This window comes from Oncorhynchus mykiss, chromosome 10 (genome assembly GCF_013265735.2).
Source record: "Oncorhynchus mykiss isolate Arlee chromosome 10, USDA_OmykA_1.1, whole genome shotgun sequence".
NCBI lineage: Eukaryota > Metazoa > Chordata > Actinopteri > Salmoniformes > Salmonidae > Oncorhynchus > Oncorhynchus mykiss.
Genome location: NC_048574.1, coordinates 45287365 through 45311792, shown reverse-complemented (window position 1 = coordinate 45311792; position 24428 = coordinate 45287365). Strand labels below are relative to the sequence as shown.

The window sequence follows — 24428 nt, the reverse complement described above, 5'->3', positions numbered from 1 at the left end:
GTCAAATGTGAATAGTTGTTGTTGTTGAGGGATAGTAGGGTGATTTAAGAAGGAAATATGACACTGTTTTCCATTCAATGACAGTAAAAAGCCCCTCAGGTGAATTCCTCACATCAACTATGTTAATTAAACTGAGTCAGGTATCAACAGTTTGGAATGACTTAGATACCCATCCACATACTTCACATACATCATGTATGTGTTCCTTCCCAAACAGCACCATGTATATCCCCATAAGGGGACTAAAGGAAACTAATACACACGGAAATACACATACAGTCTTCTCTTGCAACGCTCATCTCAGACTGTGACCAGACAGGAGGAAATCAAACTCACCTTCTGCCAGAGGTCTGTTTTCAGTGCCAAGCAGGAGCACGCCGCCACAAACCAGCAGTTACCCACACGGCCCTGGTTCAGGTCATGGGAGCTGATGCCATCCACAAACAGATGAGGCTCGTCGCTGATTTCCTGTACCAACGAGTGGATTTGGAAAATGCAAATAGTTCTTAGAATTACCAAATAGTTCTGGCTTTGAACATGTTTGGTTTTAAAATGAGTTGGAACTCTCTTGAGGTGTTGTACTTGTGTGATAAATAAGAAATGGTCATTTCTCTTCTTGTCACTTGAGCTCTTGAGCAACGTACCATATAAAGCACAGATTCATTTGACATTTTACTCTGTCATCCACCACTGAACAGAATGGCAGTGAATCAACCTTAGATTTTAAAACAATTCTCGGACACTATTGAAACACATGTTCTGTCATATACTGTATTTCTCACACACTATGTAAAGTACACACTTCGAGACCATTCCCAGTAACATCCTCACCCCAATTTCACACCACAGTTTGTTGTCTGTCACCACCATGACCATTGTGGATGACATGACATTCACCATGACATGGCCTCCAAGGCCAGCGTTGTTGTTCCTCATGGACAACTTTTAACACAATCCTCAGAGACAACCACTCGACAGGAATTAACCTTTGAAGTGCTCCGTCACAAAATGTTGTATGAGCAAACAACACCTTCCGCAATACCTTTACGTGGCTAAATATAACACAAGTCATACTGTTTGTACATCAATGCCAGAGGTCTTGTAAAAGTCTTGTCAAAAGTCTTGTGACTGCTCAGGTATTTGCTCAGGTGACTGCTCAGGTATCTGCTCAGGTGACTGCTCGGGTATCTGCTCAGGTGACTGCACAGGTATCTGCTCAGGTGACTGCTCAGGTATCTGCTCAGGTATTTGCTCAGGTGACTGCTCAGGTATCTGCTCAGGTGACTGCTCGGGTATCTGCTCAGGTGACTGCTCGGGTATCTGCTCAGGTGACTGCACAGGTATCTGCTCAGGTGACTGCTCAGGTATCTGCTCAGGTATTTGCTCAGGTGACTGCTCAGGTATTTGCTCAGGTGACTGCTCAGGTATCTGCTCAGGTGACTGCTCGGGTATCTGCTCAGGTGACTGCACAGGTATCTGCTCAGGTGACTGCTCAGGTATCTGCTCAGGTGACTGCTCAGGTATCTGCTCAGGTGACTGCTCAGGTATCTGCTCAGGTGACTGCTCAGGTGAATCAAAAATCAAATAGAAAAGTTTAGAACAAGTCAAGTGCTCTGTTTAGTCGTCTCAGTCACTCACCCGTGGTCTCTTCCACTCCACCATACCAGGAGGTGGTTTCCTGTAAAACAGGGATGCGTTGGTGACAGGAAACTCTGGATCCTCAAACAGTTTCTTGTCCTCCAGACATTCCTTCTTCAGCTCCGAGTAATGCTGGTTCTTGTATGAAGTGGCCGTGGAGAACATGGTTCAGACGCTGCAATCTCCAAACTGCAAACTGACCACAGAAGAAGACGTCATGTTACTTTATAGGCAGACTATCTGGAGAGTCCTTGTCAGTTGAGGGTCTGTCATTGTTCACCTTTGACTCTGGGTGTCTGGACAAGAGCTCAGCATACCGTACACTAATACACCCCATAAATCCCAGACTAGCTCTTTCTTGGAAAATGTTGTAATGGCATTTTTTCCTTTGAATCATCATTGTTTGGATATAGTCTCCAAGGCAAACTCCCACAGGGCAAACAATTGGTCTCAGGATAAATACATCCAATACCCAATATGCTAACTATTGTGCATATTTTAATAAATGGAAGTAAAAAACAGTCTTCTACAAACAAAATCTACGAACAAGCACTCTACATCACTTTCAAAGTTAGGGTCAACCATGGATTCTACTGTACTCTACTGAACATATTTCCTTAAATATCCTGTATTGTGTGCTTATTCTTTTACCAGGTACTGCTGGAATGTCTAGCAATTTCATGCACATCTTTGTGTGAGAAATTTAAAGTGGTAACTCAAAACATTTCTAAACTATTTCTAAAGCATAAATAGCGCTCACTTTAGATTAAGGGCTGAAAAGATGCTCTTTCTAAATGCCTTGTAAATGATTTATTACGGGCCCTTAAAAATAAAGTGTTACCAAAACAGCAAATGGCTAAACTTTTACTGGTTTTTGCGATGGAAACATCCCATGTGTGCCAAGTTTTTAGACGAAAAACATCTGTTCAAAACATCTTCTGTCCTCTGGGAATATTATGATTTTCTAACTCTTTGACTGGTACAGCGCACTTTACCCCATCACCCTGACCCCTGACCACAGAGGTCAAACTCTTTATAAACAAGATTAGATCTGATATTGTGACTGTCTGCCACTGCAGTCACGTCCTTTTGCTGTCTGCCATGAATAACACAGACACAAATCATTCCATTTTGTGGTCACCGGAGCGCAATCAAGCTCTAAACTCCCAGTGAGTTGTCGATAATTACGTTTCCCAAAAACATGACACACTTTAGAAAATGCCTCTCAGAGCGAAGCCCATTAGTATCACAGTGAGATTCAGTTCATGATAATGCTGTCATGAGGATGATGACAGTTCATTATCATCATGTCCAACATTCCCCCACCTTCAGTTTTCCGACAGAGCATTAAGCAGAAAAGCCCCCACATTCAATACACTAGAATAATTAGTGGAATAAATTACTCTGTCCTTCTCTCTCTCCTGTACACTGTCTCTCCCGTTCCTTCACACTCAGAACAGCCCCATTGTACATTGACTGCATGTGTCTTCCTCAAACTAAGACAAAGAAGGCAAAGAGATACTTAAATATATGCAGGTGGCTTATTGTATTATTTATATCATAGACGTTTGTCATCGTGAATCTTGCCCTGGAGGCAGAACTGAGCAATTTCCACTAGATGGGCCAGCTGCAAAGTCTAGATTGTCTATATAGTAATAATTCATGATAACAAACATTTTCTTTTTGATCTTAATTTAAGGTTAGGCATTAGGGTTAGCAGTGTAGTTAAGGTTAGGGTTAGGTTTAAAGTTTTATGACTTTGTGGCTGTGCCAGCTAGTGACCATGAACCCTGCAGAGATGCCTCCAGGGCAAGACACATGAGAATAAAGGACAACCTGTGTCACGCCCTGACCATAGTAAGCTGTTAATTCTCTGTGTTGGTTGGGGCGTGATAGTGACTAGGTTGGGTCATCTAGGTTTTTTGTATGTCTATGTTGGCCTGATATGGTTCCCTATCAGAGACAGCTGTTTATCGTTGTCTCTGATTGGGGATCATATTTAGGTAGCCATTGCCTCATTTGTATTTGTGGGATCTTGTCTACGGATAGTTGCCTGTGTGCACCAGTAGCTTCACGTTTCGTTTGTGCTTGTTTGTTTTGTTTTGCTGAGTTTCGATTTATAAAAAATATGTGGAACTCTACTCACGCGGCGCCTTGGTCTACTCATTACGACGAATGTGACTATCTGCTAAATAAATAATATATGCTTTTATCCAAAGCGACTTACAGTCATGGTGTACACATTTTACACGTGTAGTCCTATACCAATCATTCCCAATTTAAGTATCTTTAAAAGAAAGCTAAGAAAAACTACCGTCTACTCTACCTCACTCTTTGAAATTGGTGGAATCCCTGTGGAATGTTTCCGACACCGTGTAGAATGCCCCAAAGAATTCAGGCTGGTTCGGTACTACATAGGTCTACCAAATAAACTGGCCGGTGAGTGTATGTCTGGCTGGCTAGTGGCTTGTGTGGATATTGTACTGTATACGGTGGTTAGCTAGAGTCTATACTACCTGTATTAACTGCTTATTTTGTAAATCGGGAGTTGCTGTAACAAAAATTGAGTGCAAGAAGGGGGAGAACTGGGGAGCTCTGAGGTACAGGAACGCATTATATATATTTTTTACCTTTATAATAAGGTAAGTGGCAAAGAGCAGTACAGTAGAGGCACTTACCAGGGCAGTGCACAGACATTTTGGGGGGCGTGGTCAACAACAACAAAGAGTGCATCCCAAAAAAAGATTTCCCTGCAACCCGCTGACACAGATTCTTTAAGCAATTATTACAATACGAGGGGAAAGCAGCACACCGATGAGTAAAGTATTTTGCTAAACTATTTTGAACTTTAATAAATTCTACACTTACTAACAACGACCAACAATTCCAGTCAAAATTGAAGATATTTAAGAAATAATGCAGTCTACCATGACTATATTCAACCAGTAGTTTTCAAACATTTTGACCTGCGACCCTCAAAAAGGAGTCGTACAAAACTTGCGACCCCCACGCACATGAAAAACAAAATAATCTGCATTTTACACCTGCATTTGGAGCTGAAAGTCATTCATTTTAGCAGCCAATATCAACTGGGGATATATCATGTCACTTCTCTGGAGCACAGGGGCCTCATTTATCAATATTGTGTAGAAACTATTCTAAAATACAAATGGAATTTAGAATGTTCTTATGCACAGAAAAAAGTGTGATTTCTCAAACAATCCTACGACCGTAATATGCACATCAGTAGGAGATAACCATTGACCATCTCAGCCTCAGAATAACCATCTCAGGCTCAGTGCTCGTGCATGATCTAAATGCCCCTAATTAACCATATTTGGTTAAAATCATCACTTTCAAGCCGATGGGGACTATACAACACCGTACTATGAAATACAAAAACACAACCATCCCTAGACTTAAATAAAGGTACTAGTGTCAGAGATTGAGAACAACCAAAGGGTTATATTTGTCCTTTCGAACAATTTCTAAGTCAATGCTATAGCCTATGAGTCTCCTAGGGCAGTGCACAATTGGTCCAGTGTTGTCTGGGTTAGGGGATGGCTTAGCCAGGGGTGCTTTACTTGGCTCATGGCGCTCTACTTGTGGCGGGCTGGGCACCTGCAAGCTGGCAACGGTCGTCAGTTGAACGATTTTTCCTCTGACACATTGGTGCAGCTGGCTTCCAGGTTAAGCGAGTGGGTGTTCAGAAGCCGTGTGGATTGGTGGGTCATGTTTTGGAAGATGCATGACTTGACCTTTGCCTCTCCCAAGCCCGTTGGGGAGTTGCAACTATGAGACAAGATCGCAATTGGATATCACAAAAAGTGTGAGAAAAAAAGTATAATGCTACAGCCCACGCATCTATGCAAAATAAAAATTGTTGTTCAATATTTTGTTTATTATTACATTATTTTGTTTATATCTCCTACCTTGGTATAGGCTCTGAAATTAAATAGGCTCAAATGTGATGTCACACTCCTAATCCTATTGCACAGCAGTACTACAGCCTACCCACACTGTCACATAGGCTACTGTCAAGGCTACCGTTCTATTTACTTTAGAGCATGCCTGGCTATTAAATTAGTGATTGATAAATGGTAGCCTACTACTTGCTGTGAAGCAGGAAATCATTTAAATCCGTCATGTCAGAAAAGGAGAGATGGCCTGCAATATGATTATGATTTAGGCCTATATAAAAGTCAAATAAAATATAATACGACATGCTGTTATGCGCGTATCTTCTTACCAACAGCAAATGCCTTTGCTCTGTCAGGCCTACGTTTAAATGCTTTTATTAGTCTGGCATTATTCTAATTCCAGTGCATCAAACACCTCACATTTCCCCCAAACGAACAACAAGCCTATTTGCTTGCAGTAGTTGATCAACCTTCTAGAAGTTGTGCACATGGATGGTTTGAGATTTGCGTGGAGATGTACTCACAGGCACTTTCCCGTCAAGTATAAAATAAATACCAACCTATGCATGAAAAATGGCTCAAGAGTGTATTTTTTTATGTGCACGCACGTTTGATAAATGAGGCCCCAGAGCAAGCAAAATCAAATGGCCTACTTGTAGATGAGGCAGCAGAATTGGATAGAAAGCATGTTCTGTCTGCATCACATCATCACTTTGGAGGGAAGCCTTTCTGCACCACCTGGTCTCAGAGCATTTCGTATTATTCTGTAGGTAAATCCGAGACACTCCGTTTAGTATGATATGTTAGGTTCGTATGGTATGTATTCATTTTTGGATGTCCATCACCCATTTTGTTTGATATGCTACGAATTACAATTCCCATTATATGTTATAATTTGCAAAATGTACAATGTTAAGTATCTGCTAAATGTATGATATGTTATGAATTCTAGCTAGGTGGCTAACGTTAGCTAGGCTAGGGGTTAGGGTTAGTGGTTAGGGTTAAAGTTAGGGTTAAGTTTAGAAATTAGGTTAAAGGGTTAAGGGTAGGTTATGGTTAAGGGAAGGGTTAGCTAAAAATGGTTAGGGTTAGGTGAAGGGTTAGCTAAGTAGTTGCAAAGTAGCTAAAAAGAGGTAAGTAGTTGAAAAGTTGCTAATTAGCTCAAGTTGTCCACAATGAGATTCAAACTCGGAACCTTTGGGTTGCTAGACATGAGTGTTATACGCCCACCCACACCAAACCTAACATATCATACTAATCTGAGTGTCTGGGATTTACGTTACCTATATAAAGGTCTAGTCTATGAGACCAGGCTAGTCTGCAGGCTACAGAGTGCTCATTGCCAGCCGGGTGGCGAGGGCTATGCACAGACATTTGTTCTCAAAATGAAAAAGGCTGTTACATTGTTTTTAAAATAAACAGTACTTTCATAATTCATTTATAACACACCAAATTCCTCAGCAGGAGGCAGGCAGGTAGAGGTGTAAATTGGGGTTCAATGTATTTACACAGCGCTGGTGATGATGGTGACAAATGTACAATTCAATTATATTTACAAAGTTCTAGACTTCAAAGTTTCTATACAAAAGAAAACATATCTCAGGCAAAACCTGTACTAACCATACAAGGCACGGGTATGGGTCTACCAGGCTCAGCTCAGATACTGCCTCCCCTTGAGCTACCCAAAAGTGATCTGCCGAAACATTCCCAAACGGACACTTTATATGCAAGAAGCCACACTTATTCTGGCACACATGCCAGGTACATGGGGTGGCAGGTAGCCTATTGTTTAGAGTGTTGGACTAGTAACTGAAAGATTACAAGATCGAATCCCTGAGCTGACAAGGCAAAATTCTGTCTTTCTGCCCCTGAACAAGGCAGTTAACCCACTGTTCCTAGGTTGTCCTTGGAAATAAGAATTTGTTCTTAACTGACTTGCCTAGTTAAATAAAGGTAAAACGTTGTTTTAAAAAAAAAACATTTATGGGTGTTAAACAACATTGGACAAGATGGAGAAACTGGACACGTTCTCCAAAGACAATTAAGAAAATGACAAAACTGGTAAATATACTTAAATAAACCAAGCTTATTAGGACAAGAGTCAAGCAGTATTTGAGCACTCCACATGTTTCCACTAAAGGAATGAGAATGGTATGAATGTAATGATATATTGTTTGAATGTACAGAAATGACCATTAACCAAACATTCTAGATTTGCCCTTCCAGTTTCCAAAGTGGCCTTTTTGGGTGGTGGTCATTGTTGTTCCTCACAAATATGGTAATAAATTCAGCAGAATATGCCACATCTGTTTCCCATAATATTGAAGGCAGTGTGATGACACAGCTGCTTATCTGAAGACATACATCAAACTAGGCCTATCTGAAATCAAATCCCACTGTCACTCTTCTACTTACCACGGTTGTTGTGCTTACTACCATAATGGTCTATTTTAGTGCATGCTGATACAATAGTCATAGACTCGGTGTCACCAGCAATCTACTAAAAAGCTGTGGCTGTTCAAATGATTTTGGTAAGTTCATAAGAACGCATTATCAAAAGGTTTTGTTACTAATACGGTCAGAAAAATAAAGGTGTCAAAACTAAAAACTGAATTCACTGTCATAATGTCTGTATGATACATGTTGTAATTGGAATACTATAATCACTCTCTCATTGGGAGTATGTAGGCCAACACATCCAATTGGGTTTCAGTTTGACATGGCAGAGCTGCCCTCGATGCAAGTTGTTTCATGGAGGCTGTGATAGACAGCGTTCCGTTCCCTCTACAACTGCTACTGAGGAAATTGAGTGATACTGCTGCTGAAGGGGAGTACACGTTATGTAGCCGTCTTAAACAAGACAGTTTGACAACTTTATACACCAGGAAAATGGCTCAAGTTAAATGTCAAACCAAATGTAGGTCTAGTTCTCCACAGTGTTGTGGCTCTTACCTGTTCTTGTCCTCCTAAAATCCCAATGGAAATCCTAGAGTTCCTTACAGGGTTGTTAAGATGCCACCTCTGATTCGCCTTGTCGTGTTCTACTGGGATGTTCCAACTACAGCCAAAGGGTTGTGTCCTCCTATCTGTCCCCTCCCTATGACAACAGTCTGCATCCTTCGACTCCTACTTAATAGCTCTTCGAGTCCCACGGTAACGTCGGCACGTTTTAGTGACCCTTTTAAACACTGTGTTTGAGCTACAGACTTCTGCATCTGCTGGTGCCAACCATTAGCCTGTGCAATTAATGGGGGCTGAGCTAGAGCAGTGTTTGTGAGACAATGGCAGATCCCCAAAACTGTTCTTCTCACAAAAATGCCTGTAAAGTCTGAACAGTTAGAACTTCAAAAACTATTATGACTCCACTACGAAAAGCTGAGACTCACTCAAACACGTATGTAATCTGTTCTGCTCTATGACACTCACGAGCCACACAAGAGTTGCTAGAAGGTAAGGTTTCTTCTACATAGAAGATCATTGGACATCCCAGGAAATAGTGTCTGTAATACTAAAATAAGCTCACATAGTTGCTGTCACAAACTGTCTAGTTTAATTTCCAACTGAGCAAACAATTTCTGTACTTACAGCAATCTTTTGAATTGATTTTCTATCAGGTTTTTGCTTGGCGGACAGGCCAGGCTCCAGGATGACATGCCTGAGACGGCATTTTAAATCCATGGGGGGTCACAACTAGTATTGTTTTAGAACCCTAATAACACAAGTTAGATTGGTCCTATACTGTTCAAATGTGCAAATGTTTTATCTGAAATGTAGCCATACACAAACTGCTTTACATAATAATAAGAAAGATAAAGTATATATAACTATTTTGATTTTTTTTAAATACACATCTATTAGTTCCAAACAGGACAATCAACAATTTCAGAAATAAAATGTTCTTGTTGTTTTTCACACATACCCCCCCCAACCCTAAGATAGACAAAACCATCATAACCAAACACTAACAGAAAAACACATTTCTAATAATACAAATAAATAAAAAGTTTAATATGCAGTCGCAGATAGATCAGATTACGCTTTGTCTCACTGTGGTTTCCCCGAGTCAATATTCACATAAGAAAATAGAGAATATGCAGATCTACAGTTACAATGCCTCTACAATATCACCGGTTTGCAAAAACTCACCAAACTGATTTGAAATATTATGAAACTCTGGGGCTTTCTTTTTCACTATATAAGTACATTTTTCTAGAGCCAGGCTTGAGGTTAATTATTTTAATCAATAGCCAAGTGAGGGGGAACTGACATACTTCCAGTGGAGAGCAAATTAATGTATAGCTTGTAATAGACAGAGGTCAACCATTTCTTCTCTCTCCTATGTAAATAGAAATTCTCTGGGTAAAGATTTAGGATGCAAAGTTTAGGGATTAGTGGTATTGGAGTAGAGGTAATCTCAGAGATATAGTGCAGTACTGAGATCCAAAACTTTTGTATCTCAGCACATTCTGTCACGATCGTTGTAGAAAGTGGACCCAAGCGCAGCGTGAGTAGAGTTCCACATATTTATTGAGGTGAAACTTCAAACAACATATAAATAAACTAACGTGCAGTTTGTGGCGCACATAGCACTAAACACAAACAATATCCCACAACGCAGGTGGGAAAAGGACCACACTAAGTATGATCCCCAATTAGAGGCAACGATCATCAGCTGCCTCCAATTGGGAACCACACTCACACCAACATAGAAATTAAAGACTAAAACACCCCCTAGTCACGCAAGGACGTAAAACACCATAGAGAACCCCGAGGGCTCTCTATGGTCAGGACGTGACACATTCCCACAGGCAATGATCTAAGGTGCCTAAATGTGTGTTACTATTAACACACATGTCTGGGATATTAGGGTCAAATTTGAGAAGCTTAACAGGGATGATACACACTACCGTGAAAAATACGGAGGGTACTGGGCAACAGAGGACAAACAGCAGAGAGGCTAATGATCTTGGAGTGGAGCAAAGTGGCCCGGGCCTTACTGAACCCCTCCTGGAGATCCTGGTAGTCTGCGCAGCTGGAGCCAAGAGAATCCCAATTTCACGGGAACCTGTGACGACTCCACCAACAGGAATTTGATCGTCTCACTGTGGTTTCCCTGACATTCGTAGGTTGACGGGGGTGGTCTGGTGGGTGACCCAGCCTATAGAGCGCCCGTCCAGCACTCTAATACCCATGGGAATGGAGAGGGGTAGAGTGGCAATGCCCAGCTCGGATGCCAGGGTAACGTTCATGAGACTCACATCGGCCCCCGAGTCGATGAGTACCTGGAGAGACTTGGACTGGTCGCCCCACAGCATGATGGCATGGAGAGGGGGGTGAGTAAGGGGAGAAGAACAATTATCTTTAAGACCCACCAGTGTACCGACTCAAACGAATGAGCTTGAAGGGACAGATAGACAAAATGACCGGCAGTACCTCAATACAGACAACTCTGGGTCTCAAGTCTGCGTACTGTCGTGTCTTTGGCTATGCCGGATTAAGTGATATGACATGGTATTCTATAAAATAATTTAAATTGAACAACAATTCCATGTGAATCCGATAACTCTGATGTGTAGACTTTCCACTGTAGAGTTTATGTCATCTTATCATTGATGAGAATGTCTCAGATGACAACCGAACTGACATCATATTCATTAAGTACCACCGCCTATGTTCAATTGGTCGGATTACCAGAATATAGTTCATTTCCCCCCACCTTCTGATATTCCCAGAATCTCTATGTTGACCAAGGGGTTTTCAAAATGTAACATCAGTAGGGTAGAGAGAGGAAAAAGGGGGGGGAAGAGGTATTTATGACTGTCATGAACCCAACTCCAGGCCAACGTCATGACAGTACTGAGCTGTATCGGCTCAGGAAGAGGTGAATCGGCTTCTCCGGAGGTTCTTGGAGGATACGGGTAAGCCCAGATCCTCTTGGGGACGTAGACGTCGGGGACTTCATCAGATGCAAGGTGAAATCCCTGAGTGAGCGATTGGGACCGCAATCGGACCTCTTCTCCCTCCTACGTTCCATTGATCCGGATGGTTAAAGCGATGAGTGAGTCGAGATCCGTCTGTAGTTCTCGGGCTGCCAGCTCATCCTTTACCTCATCCGATAATCCGTGCAGGAACATGTCAAACATTGCTTCTGGGTTCCAGGTACCCTCCTGCTAGCGTGCAGAACTCCACCGCATAGTCTGCCACACTGAGGGTGTCCTGCAGAGGAGATGGGAGGAGATGGCGTTGCGGAGCTGGTCCGAGGCCTGCTGGGTCAGTCATGGCCAGTTCGTACCATCAGGTTTCAGGTAAGACCCAAGTGCAGACTGTGTAGAAGTAACAATGTTTATTGTAGCAACAGGGGCAGGCAAACGACAGGTCAAGGCAGCCAGTGGTCGGTAATCCAGAGCGGTCAGGCAGACGTGCTTGGAGTCAGGACAGGCAGGGGTCAAAACCAGGAGGGCGAGAAAAGAGAGACTGGAAAAAGCAGGAGCTGAGACATAAAACATTGGTAGGCTTGAAGAAACAAGACGAACTGGCACAGACAGACAGAAAACACAGGTATAAATACCAAGGGGATAAGTGGGGAAGATGGGCGACACCTGGAGGGGGTGGAGACAAGCACAAGGACAGGTGAAACAGATCAGGGTGTGACAACTCGTTACCATGGGTTCATAATTTGTTGAACTCAAGGAGTTAATTCTGGTGTGATTTTATTACCAAGATATGTGAAACCTTGTTCTGTATTCACAAATGGATGCTGTACAACTGGATTCAGTCTCTTTTTCTTGTTGAGGAAAATAATGGAAGATTTGGTTTTATTAACTTTAAACCCAAAAAACTGACCAAAGTTGTGAAATCAAATTGTTAGTGGCAACTTCTACAGTGGGGTCGGTATATAAAATCTTACTCCATTTACAGAAGTAGTTCCCAAACCCAAATCTCTTAAGCACTTCAAATAAATAAGAACACTCAACTCTATCGAATGCCTTCTCTGCATCAAGTGAGAGTATGGCAGTATCAGGGGACCCTTCACACATGTTTAGTAACCTTGATGTTTTTCATGAAGACATTTTGGTCTTGGTGTATTAGATATGGGAGCACTCTATCCAATCTCCTGGCTAAGGTGTTAGCAATCATTTTTGAGTCGGAGTTCAGAAGAGAAATCGGTCTGTAACTTCATCAGGCTTCAGAATAAGAGTGATTAAAGCACTCCTTCGAGAGGGGGGGGGGGGAACAACCTTTCTGAATGGATTCAGCATACTTTTCCAAAAGTGGACCTAGAAGTGGTATCCTTAAATATGTTATAAATAGCTATTGGGAGCCCATCTGGACCAGCCGCTTTACCTCCCTTCATAATGAAAATAGTATCAAATATTTCAACACCCTCCAATTTCTTTTCCTAATGCAATTTTGTGTCTTCTGAAATAGAGGGAAATCAAGACCATCCAAAAAGGATGTCTGATTAGTTAAGTTCTCAGAAGATTCCGTTGTAAAGTGTGTTGTAGTAGGAAGCAAATGTTTGTTTTATTTCTACAGGATACATTGACAATTGTCCTTTAAATTAGGAATTGCATTAATGGCTCTGTCTGAATTTAACTTCTTAATGCACCAGGCCAGCAATTTCCCAGGTTTTTCATTGAGAAGGACTGTTTCAGCCTCGTTAAGCTTTTCGCAGCCTTTGAGGTGGAAAGTTGTTCATGCTGATCTTTAAGAGCAAATCATTCCTTTGTTTACTTCTACTGAGTTATCCAATAAAACTTCCCTCTTCAATTTTCTGATTTTGCTGTCCAGCTCTCTCATTTTCAGATTTCATTGATTTGAAACTGGTAAAATATTTGCCACTTAATATATGCTTTGAAAGCCTCCCATCTTGTACTCGCTGACATTTGGTCAGTGTTCAATGTAAAATAAACATCTACAGTGGAAGTCGGAAGTTTACATACACTTAGGTTGGAGTCATTAAAACTCGTTTTTCAACCACTCCACAAATTTCTTGTTAACAAACTAGTTTTGGTAAGTCGGTTAGGACATCTAGTTTGTGCAGGACACCAGTCATTTTTCGAACAATTGTTTACAGACAGATTATTTCACTTATAATTCACTGTATCACAATTCCAGTGGGTCAGAAGTTTACATACACTAAGTTGACTGTGCCTTTAAACAGCTTGCAAAATTCCAGAAAATGATATCATGGTTTTAGAAGCTTCTGATAGGCTAATTGACATCAGTTGAGTCAATTGGAGGTGTACCTGTGGATGTATTTCAAGACCACAATTAGTGGAATTAAGACATTAACATCACATCACATTAACAACAATGACATTTACATCACAGAAAAATCTGAAAGATGTATTGAAGTAAAAAGCAAAAGCCTAAACTATTCATTACATAAAAAAATCTGTCAAACAGCCAGTAGACTTAGATGAGGGGAAACCAATGAATTAATCATTCTGGCAAGACGCCCAGGTCCATAAAGGTTGTAGCTTACCATTTAGAAGAGTTGCAGCCTCCTCCATGCAGTGCTGAACCTTATAAGAAGTTTCTGATTCCATTCTCCTTCCTGCCGAATTTTACTTGTCAGGTCCCTCTCAAACGCCAGCTGGACAAGCTGGGATTTTTGTTGATGTAACATGCTGTGTCATGCTGTGTCTGTGTTCACTGAATACGTTCTTCCGGGTGGATAAGGAATGGCGAGTCACAATAAACTCTCCTTCTCCTGGTTCAGTTTTGGTTAGATCCAACAGGTCGTCAGGTACTGGTGCCTGGTTTAATGGAGGTGCAGGTGCTCGGCTTCGCTCTCGTCTCGACATGGTGGTCATTCGTTTTTTTGTTCTTGTCAGTGCCCAGACAATTTCGGCTATCCATACTGATCAAAACTTAGCAAGCTATAATTATTCAGCGTGCCGCTAGTAGTTGCTAGCTAGCCTATTATTAGCTGTAGCTGTCTGCAAAAGTGAACACATTTCTTCCCTCTCTGTGCGAAAAAAAACGGTCAATTTGACCCCGCCCTGGGTGGGATCCAATGAGCTTCCTAAACAAGGTAATGAAGGTGCTACCTTATGACAGTGCGTGGCTAGGTGCCCAATCAGAAGGTATTTTGGTATTTTGACTACTAAATGTTACATAACTACACCAGTCATATACCATTTGTTATCTTATGGGGAAACAAAACAGTGTGGCACACATTCCATCCACCTCCCTAAGATCCATGTTGTCAGATCTTATTTTTTGATTGACACTTGTCATTAAAAGTCATGAATGCAAATTGTTTTGTGTTCTACTTGTAGCCCTAGCTGTCCTGATAATTAAATGGCAAATCACGTCAATGCAAGGTTAAATATGAGGGCAGAGCAGCCAGATTTATACAATTTGTGATTTTTCCTAGGTTTTTCACCTAGGATACACCGCAATGTTATGTTCCACTCCTAGGAGGATTGTATCCCCCCAACACATTCATATACACACACACACTGACTGAAAAAAGGTCTGACAAGTTTTTTGGGCAGTTGGCATCATGCTAAGTGCTGTCCCCCAGCCAAATTCCTGGCTAGTGAGGTAAGATGACAGATATGTTATCAACTGCATGCCTGGGGCCGTTAGGCTCTCCAAGGTGCAGGGTGCTGAGAGGGGAAGTATTGAAAGAGCCAGTGGAGGAATTGGGAGGAGAGCCTAGTCCCACTCTGTTGGATCAAAGGAGTCAGGCCGTTCCCGTCTCTTCTACTGATAGACCGATCCCCACAATAGTTAGCATACCTGTTAACAGAGCTAACAGTCCCAGGATACACAACAGCTGTTTGGATGAAACCACAGAGATGTATCTAAGAACAGATATAGCCCTTGGTTCACTCCAGACCTGACTGCCCTTGACCAGCACAAAAACATCCTGTGGTGGACTGCACTAGCATCGAATAGTCCCCGCGATATGCAACTTTTCAGGTAAGTCAGGAACCAATACACGCCGTCAGTCAGGAAAGCAAAGGCTTGCTTTTTCAAACATAACTTTGCATCCTGTAGCTCTAACTCCAAAACGTTTTGGGACACTGTAAAGTCCATGGAGAATAAGAGCACCTCCTCCCAGCTAGCTGCCCACTGCACCGAGGCTAGGTGACACTGTCACCACCGATAAATCCAAAATAATTGAGAATTTCAGTAAGCATTTCTCTACAGCTGGCCATGCTTTCCTCCTGGCTACCCCTAACCCGGCCAACAGCTCCGCACCCCCCGCAGCTACTTTCCCAAGCCTCCCCAGCTTCTCCTTCACCCAAATACAGAAAGCAGATGTTCTGAAAGAGCTGCAAAACCTGGATCCCTACTAATCAGCTGGGCTAGACAATCTGGACCCTCTCCGCCTTATCTCAGCTCACTGGTCACAATACCAACACCCACCCGTAGCACGTGCTCCAGCAGGTATACCTCACTGGTCATCTCCAAAGCCAACACCTCCTTTGGCAGCATTTCCTTCCAGTTCTCTGCTGCCAGTGACTGGAACAAATTGCAAAAAGCACTGATTTGGAGACGTATATTTCCCTCACTAACTTTAAACATCAGCTATTTGAGCAGCTAACCGATCGCTGTACATAGTCCATCTGTAAATAGCCCATCCATTATACCTACCTCATCCCCATATTGTTTATATTTACTTTTATGCTCTTTTGCACACCAGTATTTATACTTGCACATCATCATCTGCACATCTATCACTCCAGTGTTAACTTGCTAAATTGTCATTACTTCGCTACTATGGCCTATTTATTGCCTTACCTCCTCACGCCATTTGCACCCACTGTATATAGACGTTCTTTTTTTTCTATTGTGTTATTGACTGTACGCTTGTTTATTCCATGTGTAACTCTGTGTTGTTGTTTGTGTTGCACTGCTTTGCTTTATCTTGGCCAGGTCACAGTTGTAAATGAGAACTTGTTCTCAACTAGCCTACCTGGTTAAAACCTCTCTGGGATATGTGGGACGGTAGCGTCCCACCTCGCCAACAGCCAGTGAAAGTGCAGGACGTCAAATTCAAAACAACAAAAATCTCATAATTAAAATTCCTCAAGCATACAAGTATTTTACACCATTTTAAAGATACAATTCTCGTTAATCCAGCCACAGTGTATTAAAAATACTTTACAGCGAAAGCACCACAAACGATTATGTTAGGTCACCACCAAGTCACAGAACAACACAGCCATTTTTCCAGGCAAAGAGAGGAGTCACAAAAAGCACAAATAGAGATAAAATGAATCACTAACCTTTGATGATCTTCATCAGATGACACTCATAGGACTTCATGTTACACAATACATGTATGTTTTGTTCGCTAAAGTACATATTTATATAAAAAAAATCTCATGTTACATTGGCGCGTTACGTTCAGTAGTTCTAAAACATGCAGTGATTGTGCAGAGAGCCACATCAATTTACAGAAATACTCATCATAAATGTTGGTGAAAATACAAGTGTTATACATGGAATTAGAGATATACTTCTCCTTAATGCAACTGCTGTGTCAGATTTTTTAAAAAAAACGTTACGGAAAAAGCAAACCATGCAATAATCTGAGTACAGCGTTCAGACAACAAAGCAGCCAAAAAGATATCCGCCATATTGTGTAGTCAACATTAGTCAGAAATAGCATTATAAATATTCACTTACCTTTGATGATCTTCATCAGAATGCACTCCCAGGAATCGCAATTCCACAATAAATGTTTGAATTGTTCGATAAAGTTCATAATTTATGTCCAAATAGCTTCTTTTGTTGGGGCATTTGGTAAACAAATCCAAACGCGCGTTCAGGTCCAGCCGAACATCGGACAAAAAGTTTAAAAAAGTAATATTACAGGTCGTAGAAACTTGTCGAACTAAGTACAGAATCAATCTTTAATATGTTTTTATCATAGATCTTCAATAATGTTCCAACCGGACAATTCCATTGTCTGTAGAAAAGCAATGGAACGAGAGCTAACTCTCTTGCGACCGCGCCTCACGAGCCTGTGGCACTCTGCCAGACACCTGGCTCAATCCCCTCTCATTAACCCCCACCTCACAGTAGAAGCCTCAAACAAAGTTCTAAAGACTGTTGACATCTAGTGGAAGCCTTAGGAAGAGCAATATGACCCCATTTACACTGTGTATTGGAATGGCGCGTTACGGCGCGTTACGTTCAGTAGTTCTAAAACATGCAGTGATTGTGCAGAGAGCCACATCAATTTACAGAAATACTCATCATAAATGTTGGTGAAAATACAAGTGTTATACATGGAATTAGAGATATACTTCTCCTTAATGCAACTGCTGTGTCAGATTTTTTAAAAAAAACGTTACGGAAAAAGCAAACCATGCAATAATCTGAGTACAGCGTTCAGACAACAAAGCAGCCAAAAAGATATCCGCCATATTGTGTAGTCAACATTAGTCAGAAATAGCATTATAAATATTCACTTACCTTTGATGATCTTCATCAGAATGCACTCCCAGGAATCGCAATTCCACAATAAATGTTTGAATTGTTCGATAAAGTTCATAATTTATGTCCAAATAGCTTCTTTTGTTGGGGCATTTGGTAAACAAATCCAAACGCGCGTTCAGGTCCAGCCGAACATCGGACAAAAAGTTTAAAAAAGTAATATTACAGGTCGTAGAAACTTGTCGAACTAAGTACAGAATCAATCTTTAATATGTTTTTATCATAGATCTTCAATAATGTTCCAACCGGACAATTCCATTGTCTGTAGAAAAGCAATGGAACGAGAGCTAACTCTCTTGCGACCGCGCCTCACGAGCCTGTGGCACTCTGCCAGACACCTGGCTCAATCCCCTCTCATTAACCCCCACCTCACAGTAGAAGCCTCAAACAAAGTTCTAAAGACTGTTGACATCTAGTGGAAGCCTTAGGAAGAGCAATATGACCCCATTTACACTGTGTATTGGAATGGCAAAGAGTTGAAAAACTACAAACCTCAGATTTCCCACTTCCTGGTTGGATTTTTCTCAGGTTTTCACCTGCCATATGAGTTCTGTTATATTCACAGACATCATTCAAACAGCTTTAGAAACGTCAGAGTGTTTTCTATCCAATACTACTAATAATATTCATATGGAACAGAGTAGCAGGCAGTTTACTCTGGGCCCCTTTTTCATACAAGCTACTCAATACTGCCCCCTTGTCAACAAGAAGTTAAATAATAATAATTAAAAAAATTCTGCCTGATTGCCTTTAGGGTTTTCTATTGAGATGTTATCTCCCCCCCCAAAAAATGTGAGCACTGACAGACTTCCAGGAATGCAGTCTGGTTCCCTTTGGTGTTTCGTCATGCACTCATTGTCTGTGAAGCTGACTGTTTATTGACGGCTGGTTGCTCAGTCTAATGAAGCGGAAAGTCAGTGCCATATTAAAAGGTAATGGGTTGGAAATACAGCAAAATATTGGCTTAGTATACAGAGCCATGTACTGTCTTGATGAGGTAGCATTGGTAATTGGATAAGCTGTGTGGTCATCCACATAATGTAGTGGTCTGGTGGGACCTGTTTGACCTGAGACAAGCCAAAAACTCCAGTGGGCGAATGTATCAACCATACATTTCTTACTCAATTCTGGCGTACATCGACAACATACAGTATACAGTAGGCATGTTTCTAACAATGAACTTAGCCTAAGATGCTTTTGGGAAACCAGGCCCAGTGCAGTCCAAAATGTGATTTTCCTATGTTTAATACACATTTTCCACACTATGAAAATGATGATAATGCATTTTTAGTATAAGAGTTGTTTGAAAAGGCCGCCTGAAATTTCAGCCTGTTTGGCAGGATAGAGTTTTGGCTTGCCTGGTGATCTCACCAGGTGATAAATTGGTCAATAGACCAATGACAAAGAGAGTTCCAAAACTCTCTGCCAATAACAGCTAGTTTTCTGTTTTCCCCTCCCCACTCAGACCACTCCCAGACAGTCCTAGCAACAACAAAAAAGGAGAGACATGCCCTGCAATATGATTATGCTTTAGGCCTCTGTATATAATAAAAGTAAAATAAATATATGAGGCGACATGCTGCTAAGCAATCTTCTTACCAATGGCAAATGCATCTGTTTTACAATCAGGCCTACGTTTAAATGTTTTTATTAACCTAACATTATTATAATTCCAGTGCATCAAACACCTCCATTTCACCCAAAAAGAACAACATTTGCTTGCAATACAGTTGATCAAGCACTAACAGTTGTGTGTACTGGTGGTCTTAGATTGGCATGGAGATAAGCACACTTTCCCATCAAGTTCAAAATGTATATATCAACCTTTGTGGGAAAACTGGAGCATGCAAGGTTTGGAATCTTTTTTTTGTGTGCACCTTTGATAAACGAGGCCCCAGCAGACAGAGATACACCCTGTCTGGCTGCCTGGCCTGGGCTGGGCTGGGCCAGGGGACAGTCACACAACTCTGAACATGGCTGCAGCAAATTGGGTCATATCCATGCTGGAGTGAAACACATGGCCTGAAGAGGTTCCCCAAATAAAGGGAACGCATCTGGATGAACAGAGATGGGAGCAAAGATGGACCATCTGAGCTGCTGCCTCTGAGGTCTCCTATACAAAGTTCACAATATCAATATCACAATACCAGTAGGACTTGTGATGTTGCAGCCCAATATACTGTAAGCTAATCATGAACGAATGAGGATGCATGATGAACTTACTGTGCATGTAGTTTCTGCAGTCCAGCTTAACTCTCTCAAGGGTCCAGTTATAGATTGTGTAACCAGTGGTGTAAATTACTTAAGTGAGAATACTTTAGTGAGAATACTTTTTTTTACTGTTTATATTATTGAAACTTTTACTTCAGTACATTCCAAAAGAAAATAATGTACTTTTTACACCATACATTTTCCATGACACCCAAAAGTATTAATTTTTTTTAATGCTTAGCAGGACAGGAAAATGGTCCAATTCAGGCACTTCAAGATAACATCCCTGGTCATCCCTACTGCCTCTGATCTGGTGGACTCACTAAACAAAAGTGCTTAGTTTGTAAATTATGTCTGAGTGTTGGAGTGTGCCCCTGGCTATTATGCCGTCTCGTTTGCTTAATTGAATGAATTTTAAATCATTCTTTGATATTGACATAATAATTTTTTGATATTTAAGTATATTTGAGCAATTACATTTACTTTTGAAACTTAAGAATAAAACCAAACACTTTTTAGACTTTTACTCAAGTAGTATTTTACTGGGTGACTTTCACTTTTACTTGAGTTATTTTCTATGAAGGTATCCTCAAGTATGACAGCTGGGTATTTTTCCACCACTGTATGTAACGCAGCGTGACTAGTCCTATCCATGCTGATGTGACGGCAGTGCACACTCTAGGGTACCCAGATATTTACGAAAACCACACTGACTCACTCCAAAAAACGTCATTCACACTAATGATTATACTTACAAACAGAACTTCTTACACAACAACTCTCAAAAATGTCCCTCCATCAACATTCTCACCATCAATTGCGTACACAAGGTCAAGGTCCTTGTGTCATCCATGAGAAAATGAATAGGAAGTCGCTGCGTCATATTGATGCTGGTTCATTCCCAGACATCTTGTGGTGAATATAAAGCTCCTGTCATTCTGTGGAGCGTTGTGTTCAAAGGCAAACAAAGCACAGCCCTCCACTTGAGTACTGGCAGAGATGTGTCCCATGAACGGCTATTTATATCTTAATCAGCCTGTGCCCTGTTCATCAGTCTGAAAACTACCCATAACCCCTGTGTGCTTTCCAGTTACACAGACAATAGACATTAAAGCTGTAGGAGTGTGAATGTGAAGTCACTTTTACTGTGGTTGCTACAGATTTAACTGTTACTCCTCTTTTGGTAACTTGTGTCTGGCCCTGCCTGTGCCGGTTAAATTGTTAGCTATAAACCCATTTCCCTTCTAAATACATGTCATGGGCAACCACAGCTGAAACCTATAATCAGCCGTTCACACAAAGCTAAATCATTGTACGTGTTTCAGTAATTGCAGTAATTATAGAGTCCAGACCTTGGGTCCTCATGCCAAGCTCTAAGTGGATTCATTCCAACCTAAGGTAATAAATATCCTGAGGGAAACTTCGGAGGGAGCTAGCTACTAACTAGATTGTTCGATGAGTATTTCGCCCCTATACCCAGGTCTGTCGACCGATGTGCACGTCAGGACCACTGTGGACCTCCACCAGAGTTTCCTCTGGCTTTGCCCTGCCCAGGCATAGTTCATTAAGCGTGCGTAAATGGAACGTAAATTCCATCTTTATGCACTTTTCTCTCTGCACGTATTCTGAATAGTATGCTATTCACCCGCTATTCGTTTGGGGGTGGAGAACAAATAAATGAAGGCGTGGCAGAGGTATGTCAACAGATATACTGTATTCTGATCTTGACTTTGTTCCCTCATTATTCGACCACCTTTATGCGAGGCGAAACGATGAATAAGGTCGAGCAACCTGCCGGTTTCAAGTGGAACAGCATCTATTTAATATTTTTTTATCGATAGAAATAAAGCCTTTCTCCATGCACTGTAATTTACAAATTGATAAGAGCTAGGTCAATGAGTAAGCCGTTTGTGGATTGTAAATATAAATGACAATTGTTTCAGATCTATTTTACATGATGGTCACTGGAAACAAATGTGAAAGCAGTCATATGGCAGCAAACTGAATCCACTCTCACATAGGTATCTGGTTGCAACGGGCATCAATATCTTAAGGGGGTGGCTCTCCCATAGACACCAATGCGATAGCAGCTGGGTCTGGTGTACTGAGTTCATTGACTTTCATTGAAAGTCTATATTCGACTTCGTAATTGTAGTGTTGCGGCAGACAAAGAGCTATTTTCAGGTGTTGTGGTTTTGCTGTTGAGTCCCTGAGGGATGATGCCTCTGCCATCATTGTTTTACTGTCCAGTATGATTTGTGAGTTATTTTGTCTTCTCAGCTCTGGCTTGTGGAAGACAACTGCAGCTCCCTCTCCCTCTCTCCCTCTCCCCCTTTCCCTTTCCCCCTCCCTATCTCTCTACACAACAGTTTGGAAGCACACTATATGTGTAATGAATTGTCCAAAGTCAGGACAGGAGTGATTGTAGTAATTTTGTTATGGGTTCACCGCAGAACTGAACCAATAAAGATGATGGCAACTGTTTATAACAGACATGAATAAGGTCTTAAGGGTCTGGGGCTGGGTTTCTACTAAGCTAGTTGTTTGTTTTAAGATGGTCATACTAAGGTTCATTTAGCTATTCTATTTTGAATTTTAGGACCCCTGTAGGTATCAAAACAATTATTTGATGATACATTGAATTTGTCCTTACTGCTATTAGCCCATAGAAATGCATTGAATAACAGATTCATACATGGAAAAGCAGTTAGTCCAAAAATATATCAAGAGGAAATATGTTTTAACAGGCACTTTGCCAAGGAAGGATACTCTGCGCGCAGCGCAATCCAGTAATCTGGCAGTGGCATCTGATTAAATTCTATTTTCACAGAACCGCTTGTTGCAATTTCGACCAGGCTCTTTTGTTCAGATATCGGTAAGTGGACTGGAGGCAGGGCATGAAAGAGCCATTTTTACTGGTGTCCAAAATGTATTTCAAGCTGTCAGGCATTCCCTTGGCAGCACGAACCTCTCGGTGGATGCTGCAGCATACCTTGTGCGTCGGGAGCAACTTCTTGCACGTGCGTTACCACTCCAGTGTGTCCCCCTGTCATGGTTTTTGCTCCATTAGTACAGATACCAACACATCTTGACCACCAAAGTCCATTTGATGTCACAAAGATGTCCAGTACTTAAAAAATATCCTCTCCTGTTGTCCTGGTTTCCAGTGGTTTTCAGAAGAGGATGTCTTCCTTAATTGACCCCCCATAAACGTAACGGACATATACCAGGAACTGTGCCAGGCCCGCCAAGTCTGTTGACTCATTCAGCTGTAACGTATATAATTCACTGGCTTGTATGCGAAGCAGTAATTGTTTCAAAACATCTCCTGCCATGTCACTGATGCGTCATGAAACAGTGTTGTTTGATGAAGGCCTTGTCTGTATAGTTTTTTTGGCCTTTACCCCAGCATTGTCCCAGCCATATCCGCGGCAGCAGGAAGAATTAGGTACTCCACATGAGTATGGAGCTTGCCTGTCCTAGCCACCCGGGAGCTCACCATATAAGACACTTCTAGCCCCTTCTTATTAATGGTATCTGTTGCTTTTATACATGTCTTACTACTCGAAAGTCGTCTTAATTCTCGCTAAAAAAAACATATTTTTCAAAAAACCTTGTTCTGTTTCTAAATGTCTGCCCAAGAGTGAAGGTTTCATCGAGTTGTGATATCTTTTGCACATATAACACACTGTGGCTGAGGAAAGGCACTACTCCCAATATAAGTGAACCCAAATCAATGTAGTTCTCATCATATTTGCACCTCTTCGATGGTCCAACGTCCCTGTCTGTTGTTCAGTGCTTTCCCGGGTAAGGGGGCAGTAGCTCTTCGGCTGCATCAGATTCACATCTGTCAGTGTCCATGCTAGCTGGGCTAACAACAAATGTAGAATTACTGATGCTAACATTGGATGTGCTCGTGGAAGCAGAACAACTTGTTGTCGACAGATGTAGGTGTAGTACTGCGGGTAGTAGCAGTACTACCAGTAGAGCTGGTACTGTATGTGTCTCTATGGACGCGAGCCTTACTATTTTTAACCATTTATCCATTTTCAAATGGAATGAGCAGCAGCTACGTAACGGTTAATGTGATTGGATGTTAATTATTTGACTAGGCTACCTGTATTTGATATTGTGTTGTTATTTCACTGAACACTAGATGGTTTAATTTTATTTTTGTGAAAATGTGATGAAAAA

The 24428-nt window shown here is 41.4% G+C and overlaps 1 protein-coding gene across 2 annotated transcripts in view; it reads right to left on the bottom strand.

Annotated features, from left to right (window-relative positions):
* LOC110534030 (calpain-5) overlaps window positions 1-21236 on the bottom strand; it is a 35318-nt gene extending 14082 nt beyond the window's left edge. The window contains exons 1-3 of one of the 2 annotated variants that reach the window (XM_021618664.2): window positions 21046-21236; window positions 1639-1834; window positions 337-468 (exon numbers count right to left, since the gene is read on the bottom strand). In XM_021618664.2, coding sequence (XP_021474339.2) covers window positions 337-468; window positions 1639-1803 — 297 coding nt within the window. In that variant the 5' untranslated portion in view covers window positions 1804-1834; window positions 21046-21236. Of the gene's footprint in view, window positions 1-336; window positions 469-1638; window positions 1835-8510; window positions 8739-21045 lie in introns of those variants that run through there. The other variant, XM_021618665.2, reaches the window with a different exon arrangement.
* Window positions 21237-24428: the final 3192 nt, after the last annotated feature.